Source organism: Lactuca serriola, chromosome 9 (assembly GCF_051521515.1).
Source record: "Lactuca serriola cultivar US96UC23 chromosome 9, Lser_US96UC23_V15, whole genome shotgun sequence".
NCBI lineage: Eukaryota > Viridiplantae > Streptophyta > Magnoliopsida > Asterales > Asteraceae > Lactuca > Lactuca serriola.
Window position 1 is genome coordinate 173,445,054 of NC_136416.1, and position 22,532 is coordinate 173,467,585.

At 35.9% G+C, this 22,532-nt stretch overlaps 1 protein-coding gene across 1 annotated transcript; it reads right to left on the minus strand.

The window, feature by feature from the left end:
* Nucleotides 1-9,231: 9,231 nt before the first annotated feature.
* Nucleotides 9,232-12,072, minus strand: LOC145073707 (putative bifunctional methylthioribulose-1-phosphate dehydratase/enolase-phosphatase E1 1). Its single transcript, XM_079020218.1, has 8 exons — nucleotides 11,607-12,072; nucleotides 11,049-11,228; nucleotides 10,823-10,978; nucleotides 10,333-10,482; nucleotides 10,062-10,163; nucleotides 9,803-9,912; nucleotides 9,614-9,732; nucleotides 9,232-9,488 (listed from the first exon to the last, which is right to left on the minus strand). The coding sequence occupies exons 1-8, from the start codon at nucleotides 11,709-11,711 to the stop codon at nucleotides 9,391-9,393; spliced, it is 1,020 nt and encodes a 339-aa protein (XP_078876344.1). The 5' UTR covers nucleotides 11,712-12,072; the 3' UTR covers nucleotides 9,232-9,390.
* Between the last annotated feature and the right edge of the window lie 10,460 nt (nucleotides 12,073-22,532).

Below are 22,532 nucleotides of genomic sequence, written 5' to 3' on the forward strand. Positions count from 1 at the left end.
TTCTTATTAATATATTAATATTTTAACATATTAATAAATTCATTTATATTAATTTATTAATCTTATAATAAATTAATATCTCTCCTTTCATAATTTCCTTGTTCGGTTGCTAGGTTTGAGGGCAACCCAAAAGGACTGTGCTGCTATCAATTCAAGTACATACCAATTATAGTTATGGGCTTAGACACCTAATCCAACAGTCTCCCACTTGGATAAGTCTGTAACTATAATTGCTAGTATGCCTTCTAAATTTGACCAACAAATTGTAGCTTCCAAAAAGCTGCTGCCGAACTCTGACCCAGTCAGTTACGTGTCCTAAGATAAGTGATCATATAATCTTTCGTTCTGCTAGATATCCCTAGACAAAAGACATGGAATGCAATCAACCTCTTTGTCTAGAATCTATATTTCCCGATTCCTGATTTGTGATGATGTAGGACTTCTAATTGAACACATCAAATTAGTCTTGGCTGGTCCCAGCACATAAGTCAACACCAAAATCATCGAGGGGCCCACAGATATCGCTTTTCTGGTTAGGGCAAAAGGAACGAATAAACGTTGACTCATATGTTTGTATCTTTTACTCATCAAATTATACATCACAATACGTTTTATAACACCAAGTTACTGATGCGTTTTCATAACACCAATGCACGACCGACTTGTAAATTACAACTCATATATCTTCATTTCAAGATTATAAGATATTATCGTCTCAGTATTACTCGTGATGAATTCCATGAAATAATACTCTGAGCGAGGGTTTATCCAATACTCAAATCTCAATTTCTGAGTACTCATGAACGTTGCAGCAAATCTATTGCCATGTCTATCCTTAGACAATCTACAATCCAGTTCATGACAGTCTTGATTCACTACTTACTTCCAAAAGTACGAGCGACTGTGGAGTTTGAATAATCTTATTATTCGGGAAGTAAAACATGCAAAAATGAAACACAATAATAAACAATTGACAAAAGGTAGAACCCAAAGTTATAAATAATACTTTATTATTTAATCACCAAAAGTCAATTACATTTACTTTGTTACAAGTTTCAAAACTAATCTAACTACTAAAACTAATATCATCTTTCAGTCCTATGCTCCGAGCATGCTGAATGTGCTTAGCCCTACTTAGACCCTTTGTGAGGGAATCTGCTGGGTTATCTTCAGATGACACCCTCTTTACTATAAGATGACCTTCTTCTACTCTATGTCTGATGAAATGGTACTTTCTGTCGATATGTATGGTTTTACCATGACAATACGTCTTATAAGTGACTAGTTCATCTAATTTTACCAGTGTTCTGTCACTTATGAATGTGTCACCATCTGAAGTAATATGAAAACCATACAACTTAGGTGGCACACTCACCCTAGTGGATCTTCGAAGAGGTAATGATTTATCAACCGGTTCAACTGGAACTGTTTCCTCTGGTTGAGTGCTAGTGTCATCTAAGGTTCCTTCATTGGTTGACTCTTGAATCTCTTCAAGGTCAATGGTACTCCCACTGTCCTCTTTGAATATGAGCTCTATTTCCAGAAAGACTCATCTTCGAGCTACAAACACCACGTTTTCACTAGGTCTGTAGAACAAATATCCAAAAGACTGCTTTGGGTAACCAATGAAAACATATTTCTCACTTCTAGCTGCTAGCTTGTCGTGAGTCTCTCGTCTTACAAAAGCTTCACAACCCCAGACTTTAATATGTGCTAACGAGGGAACTTTCCCTGTCCACATTTCGTGAGGTGTTTTGGCAACCTTCTTTGTAGGGACAAGATTGAGGATGTGGGCGGCTGTCTCTAAGGCATACCCCCAGAAGTGAATAGGAAGCGAGGCACGACTCATCATAGAATGAACCATGTCTAACAAGGTTCGATTACGCCTCTCAGCTACACCATTTAACTGTGGTGTCCTAGGAGGAGTCAATTGTGAGACTATCCTACATTCTTTCAGGTAGTCGTTGAACTCGGTACTAAGATACTCCCCGCCTCTATCGGATCTAAGTATCTTTATCTTTCTGCCCAATTGATTTTCGACTTCATGCTTAAACTCTTTGAACTTTTCAAAGGTTTCTGACTTATGTTTGATCAAGTAGATGTAACCATACCTGCTATAATCGTTAGTGAAAGTCACATAGAATCGATTAGCATCCCTTGTGGTTGATCTGAAGGGCCCACACACATCTGTGTGTATGAGATCCAATAGACCTTCACCTCTTTCACAAGACCCTATGAATGGTCATTTTGTCATCTTTCTCATAAGACAAGATTCACACATATCATCTGATTTTAGGTCAAATGATTCCAACACTCCATCCTTTTGGAGTTGGGCTATGTGTTTCTTGTTAATGTGTCCAAGACGACAATGCCACAAGCATGCCTTGTCTACACTATTAGACAAGTCAATATTAAGTACACTATTTCCTAAGCTATCAACACAAGTCACTGTTTCATACACACCATCACAACGTAAAGCTTCAAACACAAAAACACCATTCTTATAAACAGAAATTGAACCATTCAAATCATTAAAAGAATATTTAAAACATTGTTTGAACAATGCATGAAATGAAATAATGTTTCTCGTCATCTCAGAAGAATAGCAACAATTTATCAAATCTAATCTAACATCATTACTAAGCAAAAGTTGATAAACTCCGATCTTGGTTATTGGTGAAGACTTTCTGTTTCCCATGATCAGGTTTATCCTCCCTCGCTCTATCTCTTCACTTTCCTTTAGCCCTTGCAAGTCAGAACAAATATGAAAACCACATCCTGTATCAAGGACCCATGAACGAGAAGATAATGAGTTATTAGCAGAGATAGTGTAAATACCTGCCAAAGATGGCTTCACTTTGCCATCCTTGATATCTTGCAGATATTGTGGGCAAGATCTCTTCCAATTCCCCTTTTGATTGCAGTAAAAGCAAACTCGCTCTTTTGGATCAGAAACATGGGGAGTGGAACCATTGGGCTTAGCTTTTGGGCCATTACTAGATGACACAACTTGGGCCTTGCTCTTCCAGTTTTGCTTGGGAGGACCTTTCCTCTTCTTCCCCTTTCCCTGTCCAATGGCCAAGACAGGGGCACTTGCAGGTGTGGAGGGTATACTTTTACCCTTCATCCCTGCCTCAGCTGTCTGCAACAAATTGTGCAATTGGGTCAATGTCTGCTCAGTGTTGTTCAAATGGTAAGTTAAGATAAACTGACCATAACAATCAGGCAATGAGTTCAAGACCATGTCAATGGCCAATTCCTCATCGAAGTGAATGTTGAGTTTGACCAAACGCTCTATGTAGCGTTGCATTCTTTGCACATGAGATACAACCAATTCCCCCTCTTTCATCTTGCAAGCCATGAGTGACTTGACTACCTCAAACTTTTCTTGACGAGCTCGCTTATGGTACTTTTCCATAAGGTCCTTGTTCATCTCAAAAGGCCAGTAGTCCTCATAGTACCTCTGCAATTCTGGGGACATGGTTGCAACCATGATGCATGCCACTTTGGTAGCATCATCATAGTGTTTCTTGTAGGCAGCATACTCTTCGGGAGTGGCTTTGGACTCATCAAGTTCTTTGAGCTCCTTTTCAAGGACATACTCTTTGTCCTCGAATCTAAGCGCCATCTTGATGTTACGCATCCAATCGTTATAGTTGGAGCCATCCATAATGACTTTGGAGCAGATGTTTAGTAGAGAGAAGTTATGGCTGGAGGATGATGAAGCAGAAGGGTTTCCATGAGTAGACATCTGAAAAGAAAGATAGTTTTTGTTAGATTTCAAGACACATCAATATAATAACCCAAAGATATCATATCAAGGTTAGGACCCAGCTATGACGATTTACAACTTAGAAATGGGATGCCGAGATCCAAGTTCAAATCTCATAAGGTAGGTGAATGACGATTCACCAATTCCACCATTAGACAAAATAAACGAAGTGAAATTCCTAATTCTTTTGAGATACATTAAAACTATTTAATGGCATGTTTTAATCTCGGATTATGCTCTACTATTTGTGACTGGGATACCGAGGATCACAAACTAGATGTGAATAACCATGCAACTGTGCTTGGTAACCTTATTGTCTTTATCATTAACTATTGATGTGCCAGTAAACCACACACGCTCCATCAAAATGATAATTATAAGATACCCATTACTACTCTTTATTAGTGCCTTTTAGTTTTCCGGTTAACCACACACGCTCCACTAACAACCAATAAAGCATAATGTGCAATTTCATGGATTAGCATACTTTTCACATTTTTCTTAAAGTAACTAGAGTTGGGATTTTGAAAAATAATGTTCTAGTACTTTCTTTAATAGCATTATACTTTTAATGAGAAGTAGTTGTCCTCTCAAATCCGTTCTGCTAACGACCATCCACTAATCAAGGAAGCGGTGGGTGAGAGTGGACACCCATTCAACTACCATTTTATAGGCAGTTTCCTTATACCCTCTTATAGACAAGCTTCATGAATGAGGCATACTAGCGATTTGACTGACCATATTCTTATACATATATAATATTTAACTTTTAATTATAATATATATATATATATATATATATATATATATATTTAAGGAGTGTTTTAAAACATTTTAAAACTCCAAGGGTTTATATAAATTTTCGAAATTTAAACTATTAAATTTTAAATTTAAATAAACCAATTAATTAGATTTAATATTTATCTATTAATTAACTTTTAATTAATTTATTAAATCTTGTAAGGATTATCTAATTAAATTAAACAATTAATTTAATTCTAATCCATATCCCTTCTAGATTTCGAAAATATGGGGATAGGATAATTTCCTTATTTTTCTCAATTATCCAATAAGGCAACTATTATCCAAAACAAAGAAACCCTAATCTTTATAGCATATTTCGAAATTTCAAGGGAGGAGGCTAGGGTTTTCAAAACCCTAACCCTAAATTCGATTAGGGTTCTTTGGAGGCTAGGGTTTTCGAAAACCCTTTGATCCTCAACCCTAAAAATTGAAAAAAATGGCCTTTAGGGTTTAATAGCTATAAACCCTAATTTGAAATTCAACAATTATAACAATTCAATTTAAAACAAACAATGGCTCTGATACCACTGATGGGTTTTAGGTAAAACAAATAAACTAGAAAACAATTCTTAAGTTCACATGCAACCTTCTTTGGATCTATGTTTTAACTATTGAACATACAACTTTGAATTGCAAAACAAGAACCCTAGAAGAGAGAGGCTAATTTTGAAATTAACAAACTAGGGTTTAAGATTAACATACCTTTCAATTGTTATAGCAAACAATTGATAATCCTCTTGATCTTGATCTTGATCTTCTTGGAAGCTTAGCACCACAAGTGTAATGCCTCTAATGGAATCACACCCAAACTAGCAAGAAGGAAACTACAAGAGAGAGGGGAGAGGGAGTATGCAAAATTTCTGCCCTTAGGTTTCTTCAAAAGAAAGAGTGACCAAAATATGAACCAGGAGGCTCCTTATATAGCTGAGGGATCTAGGGTTTAGGGGAAACCCTAGTTATCCTTTGCTTAGGACCTAAGCAAACCCAAGGGCCTTATCCAAGCCCCTATGGACGAAATTATTAGGGTTTCCCCTAAAGATTTCGTCCACCCTCATCCAAGGGGGTTCTAGAGCCTTCAACTCAACTATTAGATAATTGCAAACTAGTCCCTGCACTTTATAATTAATTCTTTTAACCCCAAAATTAATTCTAATTAATTTCTGGCTAACAATTAATTAAACAAAATGATTTCTTATTAATATATTAATCTTTTAACATATTAATAAATTCATTTATATTAATTTATTAATCTTATAATAAATTAATATCTCTTCTTTCATAATTTCCTTGTCCGGTTGCTAGGTTTGAGGGCAAACCAAAAGGACTATGCTACTATCAATTCAAGTACATACGAATTATAGTTATGGGCGTAGACACCTAATCCAACAGGATTATCATTCCCGTATAGATCTATACACAAGTGCCACGCTCTCTTACCGATATTCTGGTTATAATTCAGGACTTTAATGTGTACTCTGGTAGGTACGATGAAGGTTGTGTCTCACATAATTGTTGCAACAAGTTTACGTATAAAGTACTGAAAACTCCACTACATTGTGTTATGAATATCATTTATACCCAAATAATATATTATTGAATTATCGAATTTTTTTACTTTACTAACCCTAATTAGGGTTTATATTCAATAATCGACAACAAGAGAGGTACTTTGTATTATAACTTGTCAATAGTACAATAGAATCATTAGGGAATACCACATTTCTCCTAAAATTCTAATACGATTTGAGTTGACTTAATTGACTTTTATTGACTTTGTTTAACCAAAATTGATGGTTGTCATACCAAATTTGAGAGCCTTTAGACTATCCCCTCTCATCCTTCTTGCAGGGTGTAGTAAATTATTATAGTTCTTATAAGTTGCTTTTCCTTAAGGCTTATTTGGTATAAGTCTTAACGGCTAAAGAATAACTTAATACAAGTGAAGACTAATATTTTGAAGTGGTTTTTCCTTATTTGGTGGATACTTCTAGAGAACCACTACTTTGATTCGTTTTCCATTTTTATCAACTTCTAACCTCCCACGATAAATCATAGCCCTCAAAGGTTATATCACTTTTTCCTTCTATGGTTAATTTTTTCATGCTTTGCAAATTGATATTTGGTTGGTAAACAAGATTTTTAAGTTTATTCTAATTTTAAAGCTTTTGTTGTTGTTTTTAGCGTTTTTAGGTTGCCCATATGACCCAAATTGAGTAGAATAAATAAAGGATAATTTATTTATTAATTATTATGATTTAACTATTAATAAAAAACTATTTGGGAATTAAATTGATTCAAGGGATTAATATTAATTAATCAATAGTTGGTTATTATGAATATTCCAAAAACCCTAAATGGATAAGGGAGAACGAAAGTTGGATCTATCCCACATTAGATGGAGATGTAATTAGGGTAAGGATCCAAGGCCTATAAATAAGGTGCTTAGGATCTCATTCAATTTGCTCAATTGGCTTGATTTTTTGCCTCCTTCGTTCTCCTCTCTTAGGAAATGAAATTCTTAACACTTATTAGGGTTTGTAAAATTTTGATCCCTTCTCCTAGTTATTTTTATTTTCTTTTTGGTGTTCATTGGATGTGATCTCATTAGGGAGATTCTGTTTTGGGTCCTCTCATCCGAGCAACTTTAAGGAGGACAAGATCTCAAGCATAGAGATCAATGGCTACATAATTGGTACGTTATTCTTCCTTTTTTATGTTTTATGTTTTCGTAGACTGGTAATAAAAGCGTGAAACTTAGATCCTTGGGGTGCATGAACACATAAGATTATTGTTTGTTTCCGCTGTGCATGATCATGTGTTTAGATACATAGAAAATACAATAGTGGTATCAGAGCCTTAGTTCATCATTACTTGCATAAGTTTGATCCATATTTATTTAAATTGTATCTTGTGTGTTGAATATCTGATAGTGTTCTATATCTCAACTCTAAAATATATTGTATTGCACGAAATGTGTCAGAATTGTTTGTTAATCGAGATCCAAAATGTGTCGGAATATACTCCGAAAAATGGTTTTATAAATCGAAATCCGTAATAAGTCGGATTATTCTGGAATGGGCATTCCGGAAGGTCTTTCATATGTCGACCCATGTACACAGTCTGAAATTGCTCATTCTGGAAATGATGGTTATTTTGCATATAGTTAGGTTCATGTGAGACGGCCTAATTTTGTGAGACCGTGAGACGCATTTTTTTATTTATTTTTATTTTTTTTAGTTAATTCAAGTTCCGAAAATAATATTTAAAAAAAGAATTTTTGGATTTTTGCATTTTAAAATTATTTTTTAGAATATGTATAGTGTAATAATCTATTAGAATATTTCATGTATTTAAAAAAAAAAACGGGATTTTTTTAGTTAATTCAAGTTCCGAAAATAATATTTAAAAAAAAATTTCTAGATTTTTCCATTTATTTTTAAAATTATTTTTTAGAATATGTACAGTGTAATATTCTATTAGATCACGTATTTTTCAAAAAAAAAAACGAGATTTATTTTTATTTATTTATTTTTTTAGTTAATTCAAGTTCCGAAAATAATATTTAAATTTTTTTTTTGGATTTTTCCATTTATTTTACATTTTAAAATTATTTTTAGATTTGGTCTAACAAAATTAGAATGATCTCAAATGAACCTGAACATATATATATATATATATATATATATATATATATATATATATATATATATATATATATATATATATATATATATATATATAATCCCAAAAAAACTCCAAAAATCATGAAATTTAAGGGATCATTCAACTCATTATACTAGCAAATTTATATAAATATTTTTAAAAAATAATAAGTTTGCATACTTTTTTAAAGATGTCTTACTTCTATGAAAACATTATTAAAAGTTTTGTTCCCTAAATCAAAAATCCTTTTAAAATATGTATTCAAAAGTATTAGCACATACCATAAACTTTTCAACTGAATAACTAAAACTCTCTCAACGGATGGCAGAACGACCTTTATCAAATTCGGGAAGCATTATCACATACTATATGTCGCTTTTCCAAGTACCGAAAGTGGTAATTAATTATTTGGAGACTCTTTGGAATCATTACTTTTAGGGTGGTGAAGTTTTGGAAGCTTTTTTTATTTGAATTGGGCTTTATATACATGTGGTGGTAAATATTTTGGCTTAGCTTATTCACTTGAATCGGATCCCGACTATATCGAATCTTTATAAAATGGGCGTCGATGTGGAATCCCTTTTATGTCCTTTATGTGATAATCACAATGAAAACCACCAACCATTTCTTCACATCTTGCATTTTTGGCTACTTCTCTATGGAATCAAATTTCAAGTTGATGAGGTGTTGATAACTTGAACTCGACTTCGATTAATGATGGTATTACTTGGGCTGACACGTGGCAACATAATGGAACTCCAAGGAAAAGATTTAATGTGGTGGTGCTATCTATTTTACGGGTGCTTAAATGCTTTGAAATTTCTATAATGCATAAAATGTGAGGTTAATTGAATTGATTGATTACAAAAGCTAACTTTAGTTGTAATATGTTTATAATGTTCTTTTCTCTAGCATCTTGCTAGTGGTTTTAAAAAAATATACTTCTATGTTGCTCATGGTGAATCAAAAATCGATAAGGGACAAATTACAAATAGCATTCAAAAAATATATTTTCAAGGACCAAAAGTTAAAAATTCAAATGTTAATAGAATCCGTGTTTTTCAGCATATATTCTTGAGAAATCTAACACAATCATAAGTTGCTCATGGTTTACATCTTACCTTACACGCTACATGCTACAAAAAGAACCTTCAAAAGGGTATTTCCGTAAATGACTTTATCAACATAAATCCATGATTCTCGGGAAGCGGTCCATTCCCTGGCCTAACAGAAATCATCACCTCCAAACCTAACACAATGACGGTTAGAAATCAACACAATAAATAAAAATAAAATAAAAACATTAATCCAGCTCGCACAATGCATTGACGGGTTGTACAGTACAACCCGTCAATACATTTGGTTCTACTGTACCAGCTATTTTTGCTGCTACAGCTTCTTGATAAACATCCGTCACAAATAAAACGTCTGACAACTCGTCAACTCCAAGGCTCTCAGAGATTTCGATGTAACTTTTTGTCTCTTTCTTGTTCCTGAAAAATAAAACTTCATGATACGGATCCAAGATCCATGGGTCGGAAAAATATCCATTAAAAAAATTACCCGATTGTGGTGTCAAAAAATCCACATAAATATTTTCTCAAGTCACCATAATTCGTATATCCAAACAACAACCGTTGTGCCAGTCTGCTACCACTCGAATAAATATACACCTGACCAAAAATTTCTTGAAAATTAAAGGTCAGGTAAAGACACGAGTTGGCCCATGAAAAAAGATTCATGGACCAACTCTGAACCAACCTGAGCCAGGCTCGACCCTCGAGCCTGACTTAGATGTTCAGGTTCAATAATTTGAACCAACCTTTACACCAGAAGCGTGCCATCTTTCTAGAGCTTGAGGAACATCATCATAAACAACTCCTTCTAGTTCATTTTTTTTAAACCCAGTATGCCAAATGTGGCCCTGGATCATCAAGTGTTAGCCGTTTTATTTTTTTTTTATGGACAAATTGCAGCAAATAGCAACAAACATTACTCTTTTTACCACAATTTTCCTATTTTTTATTTATGTATTACAAAGTTCAAAGCTTTATTCGATATAAGACATATTTTTAAATATTGGTTTTTCTTACTTGTAATTGTTTTAAAGAAGTAATCTTTCTATCGGCTTTTATCATTCCTTCAACATTAGCAACCAATGCACTTATCACCTCCTCTTTTTCCGCATCATCAGATGGAATAGGCACTGCACCAATAACTCCATTTTGCAAATCATCCTGTACCTATAAGCAAAAAAAACAAATAGAAATTACATTTTTGGTCCCTGAATATAGCTGATTTTGCAATTTTGGTCCTGCAAAGTTTTCACTTGAAATTTCGGTCCTTATTTGAGCTTCTTGTAACATTTTTGTCCATCTTGTAACATTTTTGTCAATTGGTCAAGGTTAAGTAATGAAGGTCAAACAGGTCAATGCATGAATTAAGGGTATTTAGGTCATTTCCTTTGTTAGGTCGGTTGAGTTGAGTATAAATAGGAGGTTAGGGCGATTGAGTTAAAGCTCTTAATATCAATGCACAACAAATTTCAGAAGGACCAAAAATGTAATTTACTTTAAAACTTACTTGAGAGCGTAACAATTTAATATCTTCTTTAGTATCATCACTATCATAAGTTGCCTCCAAATGCATGCGAACATTATCACGTGCATATGGAAAAAGAACATCTGTAACAAACGATATAGGTGTAGTTGTCCCCTCAATGTCCAAAACAACACAACGCTGTAACAAAATCCGTTATATTACTAATCGTACAAAAAAAAAAGTGCTAAAGTTTATAAAAATTACTTACTGGGGTAGTTGGAGTATCGTTGTTTGACGAAAGTACCCCTGCCTTGAGAGATGTGTTTGAAGTGTAACGATGTGGGACCCGTTTGGGATTATGGATAGATCCGTGGGTCGGGATTGATGGGTCGATGCCCAATTGGTGAAATTTGATGACTGAATTGACGAGATTGTGGTTGCATTTTGCCTGAAGGATTGTGAATTGTGTTGAAGTTGAATTGATATGAAACTTATAGGTGATTCTAAAAAAAAGTTGAGATTTTGAGTGTTACTGTAAAACCCTAACCCTAATTTCGAAATCAATGAATCACATGTATACAGACTTTTTGTATGTTATAGTGTGGTTTGCTCTTGTCCTTTTTCATCAATTCTCAACGAATGGTGTTATATGTAATAAATCCTAAAGTGATAATTGAAAATGAATCAACAAGCATATACATATACCACACAAGAACATGATCGAAGATCTTGATACCCAGATAAAAAGATCAAATGCACAGCTAGAAATGGAATCAAAGATGGTGAATTTAAATGAAATGAAAACAATTACTGGATTTGTAGGTACCTTCATGAAAAGAGGGGCACAATCTGAGCATCTGGGAGGTTTGAGAGGGTAAGGTTTTGGTAATGGTGAATATAGGAGAGATCGAATTGGAGATAACACATACATGTCGATGTCGTCTTTCTACCATTCTTCCCTTTTGGACACATGACATATTCGTTCGTAAAACCCTAATTTTGAAATTTTCTAAAAAAAAAATCAGAAAATTGAAGAAAAATTATCACCACAGAATATATATCCTGGAGATATAAACAAATGTACACGTGTATGTAGATGTAGAGAGAGATGGAGGGGGACATGATGATGAGTTGGTCGGAATTTGATACGGAATCGTCGTGAACTTTGACAGTGATGCTTCCGCCGGTGCCGGAGACTCAACCAAGATGGTAAAATTGACGGCAAAGCTCAGCGATCAGTTATTTGGCTTCTATGCGTTCTTTGTATTCTTGGGATGTCGTTGGCTGTGGACGGTGCCATGGTGGGAATACCTGCCCTTGAAATAATACTTATGTTTAATTTATTTTTATTTATAGATTTATGGATATAAATACTCAATTTAGAGCTTTGTATTTAAAAATTAATGTGATATTTAAGGTTAAATGAATGAAAAATAGGTTAAACAAGTTTAAAGGGGAATTTCTAGCCAAATGGGGTTAATGGTGGCATTCATGGTCAAGCAAAACGAGGAATTCATGTGTGTGTGTGTGTGTGTGTGTGTGTGTGTGTGTGTGTGTGTGTGTGTGTGTGTGTGTGTGTGTGTGTGTGTGGGGGGGGGGGGGGGGGGGGGGGGGATGCAATGTAAATTTGTCCATTCGAGATAGATGGTGTCTATTGGATCAGACGAGAGGATTGATAAACGGCGTTATTGAAGACATTATTGAATGTGACATAAAGTTGTGTCGGTAGGATGTAGCATAAAGTGTAAGACCCTTTAAAGTACTTTTAAAAAATTACATCCTACTGACACTTACTTTATGTCACATTCTATACATTACATCCAACCGACACTTTATAATAATTAATCTACCGACAACTATAAATAAAAACGACAAATGACAAATATAATAAGTTACAAATCCTTCCACAACGAAAAGACGCCGCGGGGGGGGGGGGGGGGGTGTTATACTTCCACACTGTTGGTCTCATTGACATCTATAATAACATCAAACATGTACTCAATAATACATAGTAGCATCAAATACATGTCATATATGTAATAATGTATTCGATGCTACTATGCATTTAGTACATGTCAGGCACAGTACAAACATATTATTTTATGTTTGACACTACATACACACTATTACATATAAAAACGATATTATATAATTATTACGTTTTTGACAGACAATAATAATTGTATCGTGTTTGAACAATAGTATGCTAGATTCCTAGACGTATACCTAATTTTACATTATTACATATAAAACATGTATTTGATGCTACTATGCATTATTGACTACATGACATGCACACTACACAGAATGACCTCATCTTTTATCTAGAGGAGAGATAAAAGCAGGCACAAAACTATTATTTCATGATACAATATTATGTCCTGTCAAAAATGTAATAATTGAAAATATCGTTTTTATATGTAATAGTATGTATGTAGTGTCAAACATGTAACAATATGTGTGTAGTGTGCATGACATGTACTCAATAATGCATAGTAGCATCAAATACATGTCCTATATGTAATAATGTAATATTAGGTATATATCTAGCATAGGTAATTGACTAACAATAGATGGTGTGTTGTTTGTCGTTTGTAAAATATTGTGTCTATATAAGGATCGTTAATCCTATGAAATAAAGCAAAACGAAAATTTATGAAATAAGTTTATTGATAGGAATGAAGTTTGTTATAGGAAGCTCTGAATCAAAATGGTCTGTTGGTAGCATGCTAATATAAAGTTATTTAGTTTGGCTTGTTGTTTCTAATGTCGTCGATTTCTATTTTTTCGATGCATGTACTTGTTTGCACCTCAACGGTACCTTCTTTATTCTATATTTAAATTAGGGATGGGCACGGTGCGGTTCAATGCGGTTATTGGCCAAACCCTCACCACTAACCGCAAATGTGATTAATCTATTTTCAAAACCGTTTGGTGCAGTTATTTTTGTAGTGCGGTTAGGCGATTATTTTTGTGGTGTTGTTTTTTTTTCGGTTATTAACCACATGGATTTAGTGTGGTTATTTTTGTGGTTTTTAACCGCAGTTTAGAGTTCAAACGATTTTACGAGTTCACACATGTTACCCGTAATAATAATAAACCATAAGATATATGACAGTTAACTTAAACCACAAAAGACTAATATTTTAAAAACATCAAATCACTAGTAATTAACAATAAACATCTTAAAATTGTCAAATTTCGCAATTTTCCAAAATTAAACATAACAAAAAATCAACATTTTTGTCTTCTAGAATTTTATCATTCTTCTGTGACAACCCGAAATTTCTAGCTTTCATTCTTCATTGTTATTAAAGTTAGCTTCGTTTTGCTATTTTATAATGAAGTTTTGGGTCTAAAAGAGTGCTTAAAGCTTAGTATAATTGAGATACATGTCGGAGGATGGGTTAGATTGGGTGTAGCAATGTAAATTTGTCCATTCGAGATAGATGGTGTCTATTGGATCAGACGAGAGGATTGATAAGACATTATTGAAATGTGACATAAAGTTGTGTCGGTGGGATGTAACATAAAGTGTAAGACCCTTTAAAGTACTTTTAAAAAGTTACATCCTACTGACACTTACTTTATGTCACATTCTATACATTACATCCAACCGACACTTTATAATAATTAATCTACTGACAACTATAAATAAAAACGACAAATGACAAATATAATAAATTACAAATCCTTCCACAACGAAAAGACGCCGCGGGGGGGGGGGGGGGTGTTATACTTCCACACTGTTGGTCTCATTGACATCTATAATAATATCAAACATGTACTCAATAATACATAGTAGCATCAAATACATGTCATATATGTAATAATGTATTCGATGCTACTATGCATTCAGTACATGTCAGGCACAGTACAAACATATTATTTTATGTTTGACACTACATACACACTATTACATATAAAAACGATATTATATAATTATTACGTTTTTTACAGACAATAATAATTGTATCGTGTTTGAACAATAGTATGCTAGATTCCTAGACGTATACCTAATTTTACATTATTACATATAAAACATGTATTTGATGCTACTATGCATTATTGACTACATGACATGCACACTACACAGAATGACCTCATCTTTTATCTAGAGGAGAGATAAAAGCAGGCACAAAACTATTATTTCATGATACAATATTATGTCCTGTCAAAAATGTAATAATTGAAAATATCGTTTTTATATGTAATAGTATGTATGTAGTGTCAAACATGTAACAATATGTGTGTAGTGTGCATGACATGTACTCAATAATGCATAGTAGCATCGAATACATGTCTATATGTAATAATGTAATATTAGGTATATATCTAGCATAGGTAATTGACTAACAATAGTTAGTTTGTTGTTTGTCGTTTGTAAAATATTGTGTCTATATAAGGATCGTTGATCCTATGAAATAAAGCAAAACGAAAATTTATGAAATAAGTTTATTGATAGGAATGAAGTTTGTTAATAGGAAGCTCTGAATCAAAATGGTCTGTTGGTAGCATGCTAATATAAAGTTATTTAGTTTGGCTTGTTGTTTCTAATGTCGTCGATTTCTATTTTTTCGATGCATGTACTTGTTTGCACCTCAACGGTACCTTCTTTATTCTATATTCAAATTAGGGATGGGCACGGTGCGGTTCAATGCGGTTATTGGCCAAACCCTCACCACTAACCGCAAATGTGATTAATCTATTTTCAAAACCGTTTGGTGCAGTTATTTTTGTAGTGCGGTTATGCGGTTATTTTTGTGGTGTTGTTTTTTTTCGGTTACTAACCACATGGATTTAGTGTGGTTATTTTTGTGGTTTTTAACCGCAGTTTAGAGTTCAAACGGTTTTATGAGTTCACACATGTTACCCGTAATAATAATAAACCATAAGATATATGACAGTTAACTTAAACCACAAAAGACTAATATTTTAAAAACATCAAATCACTAGTAATTAACAATAAACATCTTAAAATTGTCAAATTTCACAATTTTCCAAAATTAAACATAACAAAAAATCAACATTTTTGTCTTCTAGAATTTTATCATTCTTCTGTGACAACCCGAAATTTCTAGCTTTCATTCTTCATTGTTATTAAAGTTAGCTTCGTTTTGCTATTTTATAATGAAGTTTTGGGTCTAAAAGAGTGCTTAAAGCTTAGTATAATTGAGATACATGTCGGAGGATGGGTTAGATTGGGTGTAGCATTGGAAAAACGGGCCAAACACACCAAACTAGGTGTGTGTGGTCGCTTAGTATAATTGAGATACATGTCGGAGGATGGGTTAGATTGGGTGTAGCATTGGAAAAACGGGCCAAACACACCAAACTAGGTGTGTGTGGCCGCACACTAGAGTGTGCGGCCAGCCAGCCGCACACAGGCCAACCACACACACCTCCAGTCGCACTCACCCTCCTATATATACTATCCTTGGTCTTTTGATCATTTCTTACACTTCTACAAAGCAAGGACCCGAAAATCCTCTCAAGTATCATCCGGAAAGGTAACATCTTTCACCAAGAACACCATGTTTTCTGGTAGCATACGCCTTCTGGCAGCACACCTGGCCGCACATAGGGCTGCACACACGTGCTGGCAGCACACCTGCCCGCACACACACATATAGTGTTTATTTTGACCATACACTCTCTTGTATAGCCTTATAACCCTTCATACAATCATATATGGTTGTAACACTTCAATATAAGTGTTTACTAGTCCCTAAGGTGGTCCCAATTCATTAATTAGTTGTTCATAACGCTAATTATATTCATATATGTGACAATATATGCTAAATAGGATTCGCGTGTGTACTCAAGTTACCACTTGGTACTTAGCAACCAATCCAACATTGTCATCAGAACCACTCACTACAGGTGAGTTCATACCCCTAAATTAACCTTTGAAATGTTTTTAAATGCTTTTATGGGGGGGGAATACAAGTTGAACAATTATAGTTATTATATCAATCACATGTGATTAATGACTACCAAGCAAATGGTTTTCTTACTTTCCAAACTATTTATCAAACTGTTTTACCTCAAACTGTCTTACAAACTCCTTTAATTGTCAAATACTTTTACTTAAACTCTTTTAAACTTATATTCTGTGTATCTGTATAAATATAGTTATATAAGTAGCATTGAAAGGACTTAGGACTGCTAGTCTACCCTGCTTCCTGTTCTTGTTTGATGTGATCTTAGGGTATCAAGGTTAGTTGTCCGAAGGTCGTTTGAATCCTAGTTATATATTATGTATATGTATATAGATATAAAAAGGTTATTTCTTTCATTCAATTCCATGCCCTTGGGTAGCAAGGGTATACAAACATGTTCATACTTTACTAGTAAGCTACCATAGGGGTAGTTTAGGAAGACACTATTACTAGAACAATGAAACATACAATGAGTCAGTTCATACATGAGTCAATACATACTATGATGAGAATCAAACATGAAACAAAGTGATGAGAAACAAATTATAGATACTATGATGAGAAACAAACATACAGGCTAGACAGAGAAAGAACACACAATACAGCTAGTACACAAATCACATTGCATATACATTACCCACATTTATGTGAGCCATTAAGCAGGGCATGACACTACCTGCCATGACTATTTTTGTATCAGAATCTCCTTCATTGGGGAGCGTATTGAGTTTGCGTATAGATCTATACTGGATTGACTATCCTACACCTTGCGGCTCGCTACAGTGAGACTTGCAAGTTTACGGGTGACAAACATCATTTTTACGACATCTTACATTGTCGTTTTCAGCTAAGTCGGTAGCACGATACAGGCCAATCACATGTTACCTTAAAATTTACATTTGGTTAAGGTAGTTAGCACAGCAGTAGTTACTAATTACTACATTACAGTACTATAACATTTTCCCTTTACTTTTTACCTTGTGATATTCACACAATAAACAATAATGTAAAAACTATATTTTTTGGTTAATGATAGTCGGATCTGGGAAAATACACACTCTTACAAGAGACACACACACACAAATACTAGATGCCTTGATAGAAGGCTACTTTTAGTAGAAAACATAGGGTTTTCTAGGAGAGTTCAGTCAAACACAACACTTTTACAAACATAGATAGTACATCTTACAAAACACCTTACAAATGCTTTCATACAAACACAGACACTAATATACTTATGATCTCACCAACTTTAAAGCTGATACTCGCTTTCAAAATAACTTGTATTCTCAGGTCGCCAGTAGACAGGTACAAGTGCCAGGTTTTGAGAAGAAGGAGCTCGTTCAAGACTCCTCTTTTATTTTGATGTATATAATTTTTGGTGTCTATAAAACTTGACAGAACACATTTGTATGAAATTATACTATTAATGCAATGGATGATGTTGTTGCTTGTTTACTACTTTGCATTGTTGTGATACTATACATGACGTCCTCCACCCCAGAACGTTTCCGCCGTTCATCGGTTTTGGGGGTGTGACAGATTGGTATCAGAGCATTGTTTATAGTGAATCGAGTGTATCAACCCATAAAAGATATACGAACTATAAACACATGTGGGATTTAAATTACTCTGATAAAGAGTTTATACTTTTAAATAATAAAATATTTAACCAAGTATACATACCTGCATTCATACTAAAATCAGTGTCACTAGGACAGAACAAAAGTATTACGATTGTTGGACAGCACAAGTGTACTTAGAGACATATAGTCAAAACTGGGAAAATATAGCCTGATCAACTATATTATCCGAGGGTTGACTAGCATGTGCCTAAGTGTGGTTGTGAGGTTGCAACAAGTCTAAAAACTTACCAACACTACTACAACAAGAACAGTAGAACATAACATTAAACTTAAAATACTATAGGAGTATTTTGTGTTACAATAATCACTTATCTGAGAATTAAAGGTCGTTATTAGTATGTCAATAGTTGCTTAGTGGATACATTACGGGTATATTTGCCTAGGATATCATAGCCTTAGAATCTGTAATCTTTGCTTTACTTCCTGTTCTTGTTTGATTGTGGGCTTAAAGTTAGGATTCACTTATTCAAAGGGTTATCCTGTTATGAGTACATATAGCTGGTATGCACTAAACAAGTATTGGAGTAACTGATAAAGATCATCTAATAATTATCTAGTTAGTTTGTCTATTACTTATTTCCTTATCCCTATTCTCGCATAGATTAAAATGGTTGGATTCCATATCCCCGGAGACCCGTACTTCCCCAACCACGGCAATGCAGGATGGCTAGAAGATGAACTTGAAGATGATCACCCAATTCCTTTGGATGATCATGAAGTTGAAGGCTTTTCTGATGGTTCTGACTCAGAGCCTGAAGTCAACAACCTACCTCAAGTGGGTCAAGCTCCAAATAACAACCCCCGACCCGCATTTCAAGGACCCACACCTCTGTGGGCAACAAACTTGAATACCTGGAGCCATGAACAAGGTCAACCCATTCCCTACAATGGAGACAGAAGTTTCTATAACCTCACTGAGGGAGGTTCTGCTGACAGAGTCCTACCCATCATAGTTAGTAGGATGTCTCAGAACACGATATTGGGGCAATCATCTATCAACCGAATCTTGGAGATTGATTCCAACACGGGTGTTAACACTGTCCATATTCGCCAACTAGAGTCTGCTCAGGAAAGGGCTCAGGTCAGCAATGCAATGCTTCAGAGGGAGCTTGCTGAAACCCGAGCTGAAGTCAGGGAACTTCGAGCTCAGCAAGCAAGATCGGATAGGCGTATTAGGGACATCGAGCGCCTTCTGTCGGATTCGAGGACTCACTCTAGCAGTTCTCGTCGCTGATAGAATCTTATTAACTTTTCTTTTGGATATAACCTAGTTATGTAAAAACTATAGGCTAATTTTCCTATCCTTGTAAATCTTAGACCTGTTAGGTCTTGATTAGGTAATAGTTCTGTCAAAATTTTCCATCTTGGTTGATGTAAGACCTACTTCTAGGTCATTTTTCCCAAACTCATTACATCTGTAATTCTAGTATCTTTGACAGAGGTCTAATCTAATGGAAATTATTATCCAAATTGCTCTCGTCTTCATTCAATCATATTCATTCAATTATGTTGTTGGGCTATGTAGAGTTAGTCCATGAGTCATTCTCAACAATTTTCCTATCAAATTCTTATCAATATTTGTACCTTTCTAAACTTTCAGTTAAAAGATGCCTCCACGCAAATCACCAAGAAACAATCCTCCACCACCACCTATGTCTCAATTTGATACAGCAACCCTCAATGCTGTTGTAGCTGTAGCTGTGGCAACAGCCATGGCTGAATATCATTCCTCAAGTTCCACTGGAGGAGGGACTCCTATTCCAACTATACAGGTTGAAACCCCTGTGCACTCAAAAGAGTGCTCCTACAAAGATTTCACGAACTGCAAGCCATTGTCCTTTAAAGGAACTGGCAGAGTCATTGCACTCTCGCAATGGTTCGAGAAAACCGAATCGGTTTTTGCAATCTGCTCTTGTCCAGAAGGGAGCAAGGTGAAGTTCGCAGCTTGCACCTTTGAAACAAAAGCCCTAACGTGGTGGAATGGCCATGTTAAGTCACTATCTCTTCCAGTGGCAAATGATATGGGCTGGGACACCTTGAAAGACCTCATGAGTGAGGAGTACTGCCCGAGGGGCGAGATTCAAAAGCTGGAGGAAGAACTTTGGCGCCTAACCATGAAGGGCTCCGAAATCGTCGCATATACCGCCAGGTTCTGTGAACTGGTGGCCCTCTGTCCCAATATGATTCATACAGAGGGAAAGAAGATCGAAAGGTTTATATGGGGACTGGTGCCACCATATCAGGGCAATGTTTTGTCATCACACCCTACTACATTCGACAGTGCCAAGCAATTGGCACATCAACTAATTGACCATGGGGCTCGTACCCTGGCGGCAACAACAACCACCCTAGCCATCTCAGAACCCACCAGAACCGCATAGTCCAAGCGGAAATTCTGGGATGACAAGAAAAAGAATAAGGCTGCCAAGAAACAACAGATCATGGCAGTTCATGCCGCTACGGCACCTGCCACTGCTGCTATTCCATTAAAGTAGTATTCTGGAAGCTTGCCGCTCTGCAACAAATGTAACTACCACCATGTGGGAGCCTGTCGGGAAATGCAGTGTGTAAACTGCAACAGGAAGGGGCACACTGCCCGTTTCTGCAAAGCTCCGGCGAGGCCAATCACCCAAGTCCCCGGCGCTGGAGTGGGCCAAGCTTGCTACAACTGTGGCGATGTGGGCCACTACAAAAGGAACTGCCTCGAGGCAGGAAATGCCAGTGGAGTAGGAAGAGTTCTGGCTATAGGCCATGAGGAGGCGGTTGCCGACCCCACAGTGGTCACTGGTACGTTCCTCCTCGATAACTCTTATGCATGCATTCTATTTGATAGTGGAGTGGAGAGAAGCTTCGTGAATCAAAAATTTACTTAAGCAAAAATCATGAGCACTCAAAGAACCGTTCATAGTAGAAATGGCTAATGAGAAGACAGAGAGTACTAGCTGCATATACGTAGGGTGTACTTTAACTTTAGATAGTCATTCATTCTCGATCGATCTCATGCCAGTCTCAATTAAAAGTTTCGACGTCATCATTGGCATGGATTGGTTGAGTCTTCAGCGTGCCGACATCATGTGTTACGAAAAGGCTGTCCGCCTTAATCTTTCGTCTAGTGAAACCCTAATAGTTTATGGCGACAAACCCGGCACGAACCTTCGTATCATCTCGAGCATTCAAGCTCAAAAATTCTTGCGAAAGGAATGTCGCGCATTCCTTGCTCATGTGGTCGATGTGAGCCAATTACCTCCGCAAAGACAAGTCGAGTTCAGAATCGACTTAATTCCACGGGCTACCCCCGTAGCCAAATCGCCTTATCGTCTAGCACCTGCAGAGATGCAAGAACTATCCTGTCAACTTAACAAACTGCTCAGCAAGGGCTTTATAAGACCAAGCTTCTCACCATGGGGAGCCCCAGTCTTGTTCGTCAAGAAGAAAGACGGATCGTTTCGAATGTGCATCGACTTCAGGGAGCTCAACAAGCTAACCGTTAAGAATCGTTATCCTTTGCCAAGGATAGACGATTTATTCGATCAACTTCAAGGGGTGAACTTCTTTTCAAAAATCGACTTAAGATCCGGATATCACCAACTACGAGTGCTAGGGGAGGATGTTCTGAAGACAACCTTCCGAACTCGTTATGGGCACTATGAATTCGTGGTGATGCAGTTCGGATTAACAAACACACCCGCAGTATTCATGGATTTGATGAATAGGGTGTGTCGTCCCTACTTAGATCAGTTCGTCATCGTCTTCATCAATGACATACTTATCTACTCTCGAAGTAAAGAGGAACATAGCCAACATCTGCGATTAGTCTTAGAAACCCTGCGCGCGGAGAAGCTTTATGCGAAGTTCTCGAAATGCGAATTTTAGATCTGCCGAGTCGAATTCTTAGGGCATGTGGTTAGCGAAGAGGGAATACACGTGGACCCTTCCAAAATTAAAGCCATTGAGAGCTGGTCAGCACCGAAGACGCCAACATAAATTCATCAATTTCTAGGCCTCGCTGGCTACTATCGCAGGTTTATTCTGAACTTCTCCCGCATAGCGAAGCCTCTTACAACACTTACCCAGAAGGGCGTATCCTTTAACTGGGAAGAAAAGCAGGAGAGAGAGTTCCAAACGCTCAAACGAGCCTTGTGCACCGCACCAATACTATCCCTT

Excerpts from the sequence above, each read along its gene's own strand:
- LOC145073707 (XM_079020218.1), bottom strand. The coding sequence starts at position 11,711 with ATGTATGTGTTATCTCCAATTCGATCTCTCCTATATTCACCATTACCA. Across the intron at positions 10,979-11,048 it reads ACGATACTCCAACTACCCCA|CGTTGTGTTGTTTTGGACAT; the intron begins GTAAGTAATTTT and ends ATTTTGTTACAG. Across the intron at positions 9,733-9,802 it reads TTTTTTGACACCACAATCGG|GAACAAGAAAGAGACAAAAA; the intron begins GTAATTTTTTTA and ends TTTATTTTTCAG.